At 35.4% G+C, this 6,185-nt stretch overlaps 2 protein-coding genes across 2 annotated transcripts in view; one reads left to right on the plus strand and one right to left on the minus strand.

The window, feature by feature from the left end:
• Positions 1–755: 755 nt before the first annotated feature.
• On the plus strand, positions 756–3,406 carry LOC107590508 (FGFR1 oncogene partner 2 homolog). The gene is made up of 5 exons (XM_016279274.1): positions 756–916; positions 1,002–1,119; positions 1,208–1,350; positions 1,430–1,543; positions 2,839–3,406. The coding sequence occupies exons 1-5, from the start codon at positions 782–784 to the stop codon at positions 2,974–2,976; spliced, it is 648 nt and encodes a 215-aa protein (XP_016134760.1). The 5' UTR covers positions 756–781; the 3' UTR covers positions 2,977–3,406.
• A 1,535-nt stretch (positions 3,407–4,941) lies between these two features.
• LOC107590509 (transmembrane 7 superfamily member 3-like) overlaps positions 4,942–6,185 on the minus strand; it is a 17,446-nt gene continuing 16,202 nt past the window's right edge. The window contains exon 12 of the mRNA XM_016279276.1: positions 4,942–5,345. Within this exon, the coding sequence (XP_016134762.1) occupies positions 5,092–5,345 (254 nt within the window). The 3' untranslated portion in view covers positions 4,942–5,091. The remainder of the gene's footprint in view (positions 5,346–6,185) is intronic.

Here is a 6,185-nt window from a genome sequence, read left to right on the forward strand (position 1 = left end):
GAGAGAGTGTGTGAGAGAGAGAGTGTGTGTGAGAGAGTGTGTGTGTGAGTGTGTGTGTGTGTGTGGGAGAGAGAGAGAGTGTGCGTGTGAGAGAGAGTGTGTGAGAGAGAGAGTGTGTGTGTGTGTGTGTGTGAGAGAGAGAGAGAGTGCGTGTGAGAGAGAGTGCGTGTGAGAGAGTGTGCGTGCGTGAGTGAGAGAGTGTGCGTGCTTGAGTGAGAGAGTGTGTGTGTGTGTGAGAGAGTGAGTGAGTGTGTGTGTGTGTGAGTGAGTGAGTGAGTGAGTGTGTAATATATATATATATATATATATATATATATATATATATATACACACCTTGCTACGTGTACAGTGTTAGGCTAACCGAGGCTTGTCATTTGCACTTATATATTGTTGCTCTTTTGTTAGTTTTGACTGCTTTTATTGTCCTCATTTGTAAGTCGCTTTGAATAAAAGCGTCTGCTAAATGACTAAATAAATTAATAAAAAATAAATAAGATTGTATTTAGGAACCCCTGGGGCCAGTTGCATAAACATAGCCACTGTGTCTTAAGAACTAGTTTGACCAACTAGCTGTTAGCCAAGAGGTAATCAGATTTACCTTTTGGATTCAAATGAGACCATTCTCCCTTTTTATACCTGACTTTAAGAAATTATGACCAGTCTTAAAGAGAAAAAATTAGATGACTAACTTTTTAAGTCTAGTCTAAGCGGTTTATGCAACCGGCCCCTGTGTGATCATGAGTTAAGTCACAGTCTTAAGTGTTTCTTGTGCTCTTCAGGAATGACCTGTACACTGGAGAAGGTGCTGGCCGATGCCAGATCACTGGTAGAGCGGCTCCGGGATCATGACGGTGCTGCTGAGACCCTGATCGAACAAAACACACTGCTGAACAAGAGAGTGGAGGCCATGAAACAGGTATCAGTGTTTGTTCTCAGTCTGTCTAATGAACCAAATCACACTAATGAATCAAGTCTTACCCACACATTTCTTGTTCTTTCAGTACCAGGATGAGATTGAGGTGTTGAACCAGGTGGCGAGGCATCGGCCGCGCTCCACGCTGGTCATGGGCATCCAGCAGGAAAACCGGCAAATATGGGAACTGCAGCAGGAAAACAAAGGTGTTAGGAGGGTTTGCAATTAAAAGTTGTCGCTGGATGTCATTTTGAGGGCTGTTTTAAGTCTAAATCCGCACGCTTGTCTTGGCAGAGCTGCGCACGTCACTGGAGGAGCATCAGTCTGCGCTGGAGCTCATTATGAGCAAATACAGAGAGCAGGTGTTTCGCCTTCTGATGGCCAGCAAGAGAGACGATCCTGCTATCGTCACCCAGCTCAGAGAACAGCACACTAATGTCAGTCCCAGTGACGGATTTTATGAGATTCCCTCTAATGCTGGTGCTCAAATAGGCATTTAATGTGTTTATGTCGCAGGAGATGCAGGCGCACATTGAGAAAATAAACGAAATGGCCACAGTGATGAGGAAAGCCATCGAGGTGGATGAAGGGCGACTGAGTGAGGATGAGGAGAGAATCAAACGTCTGAAGGTCAGACACACTAACTATACTGCAATAGGAGTCAGCGATCTGACCAATAATTTAGTTCACAATATGAGTCATTGTCTTTCACAAGTTATTTTTGATATTTTATCGTATATTCTTTATTAAAAATAAGAACAAAGATGCAAAAATACAATATGAGAAAGATACAAATGACAGTGTATATTAGGCTGCTGTCACTTTATGCACAGTGCTTTTACTATTACTGATTACAAATTACATGAAGAAAATAGTAGTTAGTAGCATTATCTATTAGATAACACATTATAGTTCATGTAATCTGACTACTCTTGGGTTACATTTGTTTATCACATGGATTTCAATAGGAAAACCTTGTACCATATTTATATAGAGAAATAAAATACATTTCATTCAGTGTTATCAAAAACATGAAGTGCATTGAATATCACATTATGTAAGGGTTTCCTAAACTAGGGTTCGTGAAGGAACTGCAAGGAGTTTATGAGTTGATTAAAAGCTAGAAATGAATTAAAACATGTAAATGTACAAATAAATAACTTTAAATGAATCAAAATAAAACACTTACTAAAAAAATTACTATTTTCTATAGTTTTAATATATTATATAATAATAAAATATTTTTCTAAATTTTTTCAATATTATTTTTTATTTTATGTAATTATAAAAGTTTTATATATATATATATATTTTTAAAAAATTTTATTTTAATGTAATATATTTAATATAAAAATTATTTAATGTCATTATATTACATTCCATTTTATTTGTTTACCTGTGTATCATGTGGCCATTAACCAACATCCAAGACCTGTGAACATGTGAATGTGTTAAATTATTGAAACAATAAAATCGTAAAGTCTCAGGGTGATTGGGTAAAGTAAATATTTAATATTTTAGGTTTTAAGGGGTTTGGCTGACAAAAAAGTAAATTACTGCCATTGTGTGAATAATATGTAATCAATAAAAAAGTACTGTAGTCTGATTATTTTAATATTTTTATTTTAACTGATTATTATTTTGAGTATTTAAAAAAATTTATTTTCATTTTATTTCTTTTATCTCATTATTGAGTATTTTAAAATGTAATATAATTTATTTTTATTTTATTTATCTGAATATTATTTTGAGTATTTTAAAACATAATATTAAGTTACAAGTACTACACAATCCACATCACATATAATCAGTTACTACCCAGCACGAAATAAATGGTCATACCGCCCAACCCTATAGTGCGATAAATGCAATACTTACAATGTAATCGTGATCTTATGGTTTATATGTTGATGTTAATTGTGCAGCTGGAGAACAGCGGTCTGCGCGAGCTGTTGGGAATCAGCCGCGAGGCGTTTCTGGTGCTGAAGCGAGACGACACGTCTGACAGCACATCTCTCTCGCCGCTGCTCACCAGCACAGATGTCAGTCTGAGGAAGAGCTAAAGACCGTCAGAGACTCTGAGTTTACAAACCATCGTTCAGAGCTGCCCTACAAATCCCACAATCCTCCATTACAGCACACTCTCACTGCGCAACCTGGATGTCCATCAGCCATTTAGCATGTGGGGTTTTGCAGGAAGGGCCTGTGGAATCTCTCAAACACTGAGGTCCGATTACTTTTCCATCTCTCCATCATCATGTCTTCAGTCTGGAAAAGTCAAATCGACTGATTCAGCCACATGAAAACACAATCATTTGTGGAATAAAAAAAAAAGATTTAGCATATTGTGAATGATTACTTTACCTGAACATGAGACTTTGGGGAATATCACAATATACCATTTTAATGAAAAACTCATTTTTGGTTTGTAACCGTGTTTTATGTGGGTATGAGAGGAAGTTTTATTGAAAGTGATTAAAAGCATTGAATGAACTGGCTGTGTTTTTCTCTAGTTCCATGGGTTGATAGTGTTGAATAAACTATTCAATACTTCAGTTTTACAACATCTATAATTTATTCAAATGTCCAGCAGTGTATGTTATAGCATGCACAAGCACAAAATGCATTGCAAACACTGATTTATTGATTTTAAGCTAATAATAAATCATATGCAATTTAATTAATATAATTAAAAAAATAAAAAAAAACGTACTAAAAATATGTATTTTAATATACAATATTTTTTATTTTAAAATTGTTAAATAATATTTATGCAAAATCCAATGTGAAATGATTTTATTCACAATCTAAAGAATCCCAGCTGGATAAAATCAAGTCCTACTATTTTTTATTTTAAAATTGTTAAATTATATTTATGCAAAATCCAATGTGAAATGATTTTATTCACAATCTAAAGAATCCCAGCTGGATAAAATCAAGTCCTACCTGACATTTTAGTTTCATTAAATATAGTTTCAATCATAATTATATCACAAAATGCATTGCAAATGCTGTTTTATGTTGACTTTTAAGGCATCAAAGCAGTTTAGCATTATTAATAGCTCAATAAAACATTAATGACGGTTTGTCACATCAAACGTTCACACATTTCTCGCATTCAATAAAAACAAGACATCAGATCTCTCATTCTAATCTGCCTCGGAATAGAAAACAATATCATTTAGGTGTTATGGCACAAATGACAACTTTATTAAACATTTAATTATTTCAACAATTATTTAAATTTCATACAAAACAGAAATAATGCATACGGCTATCCCTTAAAAACAATTAACATCTCTATATGTTTTAAATGCTTTAGAAAAAGTTAGCTTCTGTGAGAGACACAAAGATCACATGAAGAAACCCTGAGAGTATACTAGAACTGAATCGATGGATAATGCAAAACTACTGATTTTGCAAAGCTGGAGTCTGTCAAAGATCCAACTTGGGTTTGTGTCTCCACAAGAGCTACATTTCCATTTATAAAGCACAGAAAATGACAAACTCCACAGATTCTCAAGATTCATCTTACACTGCACTTAAAATCCTCATTATCGAGTGTTTTACACCAGCGCAGTGAAGCAGCAGTCAAATTCCCACAGGATCGCTGTCAAAATAAACTCATTATTTCTATCATGAACTCCAAACCTCGGTGAGGATCCGCCAGGACTCATACACGCTCACTTAGACACAGAAAACACTCAAACATCAGCCATAGAGGCTTACAGTGGCTACTAATGAACAACGGTTCATTGTCTTATACATTCATTTTAATGGTGAACATCTTTAAAAATCACTCATTCACTCATATATTAACTAGACATAGTAAAAAAAGTTGTAAAAATCTGTACTGAATGTTTCCTCTAAGCTGCTAAAATGCATCTAAAAATCACACTGTGGCAGCTGATGTATATAGTAGAGGTCAGTTGCTTAACATTTATCGGAAAACAGCAATGGGATCAAGCACTGCTGGGAACCTACACAAACACACACACATAAGTGCACATGGTCAGTGTCACACTGTGTGAGCTGCTTTTAACCTCTTTAGAGTCTTTGGGCTCTAAAAATCGAGCTCATTCCTCATGGATGTTGCTATAGGTCTCCACAGGCTTGAGCAGCCGTGTTCTGGAGGGGAAGGACTAACAGTGAACTGACTTCAAGTCAAAGGTCAAAGGTTAAAGCAGTAGAGGTGTGGTTTGGCCGGCCGGTTCTGCGCGCTGTGTGAGCTGGCGAATACGTCCGAGGATTTGGGCTGATAAAGACAGCTTGTGGTGGCTGGGATCCAGAACGTTGGTCTTCCTGCGCTCTCGTTCTTGCTTCCACATGACGTATGGGCTCGGCGGGAAAAACGGCCGCGATTTCTCCCGATACAGCTGCACGACGATCCCCGAAACCCCCAGAACGACCCACACGGTGATCATGATGAAATCTGGAGAAGCGGAACATCAGATACATTGATACGTCAGACCCAGGAATTAAAGCAAAACAAAAATATTTTTTTAGGCTGAATCATATTCCTTTATCTATCACCTTACTTAAACACTCAAGCACAACAGCGTTTTAAGGGAAGAAGGACTTGTGTAATTTCAAAGCTGTTTTCAATGTATGCGTCATTATTGTTTCTTGATATTATTATAATGATTGTTAATGGTAATGACTGATTTTTGTATCTGGGAAAATGACACATCATATTCTCGTAGACAAAATGAGTAACCATTTATGAATTAGTTTGTGTTTTTATGTATTACAAATTTAAGACTTCACACTGGTTATGTCAGCATCAAAAAACCGGATCATGACTTCAGTCACTCCCATTATAGAGTCAATGAAAAAGTCTACAAAACCTATGAATGATTCTCTTACATTGACAAAATAAATCCAGTGTTTTCATCAAATTTAACTCGTGACTAATGTAAACGCTTTTGATTGGCCACTGAACACTTTATCACATTTCAGTTTAACTGCGGCAGACGTAATTGATTTCATTTAACTATGCAGGAGCATTTTTTGGCTCTTTATCTTGGATTTGGGGTGCATTTTTGCTAGTGCGGTCAAACTATTAATCACGATTAATCGCATCCAAAATAAAAGTTTTTGTTTACATAATATATGCGTGTTTACGATGTATATTTATTATATATATATATATATATATATATATATATATAAAAAAAATACAAACACATGCATGTATATATTTATGAAAAATATATGATGTTTATATATTAAATATATTTATATATAATATAAAATATAAATGTATATACAT

This window comes from Sinocyclocheilus grahami, unplaced genomic scaffold, assembly GCF_001515645.1.
Source record: "Sinocyclocheilus grahami isolate Dianchi unplaced genomic scaffold, SAMN03320097.WGS_v1.1 scaffold129.1, whole genome shotgun sequence".
Classification (NCBI taxonomy): domain Eukaryota; kingdom Metazoa; phylum Chordata; class Actinopteri; order Cypriniformes; family Cyprinidae; genus Sinocyclocheilus; species Sinocyclocheilus grahami.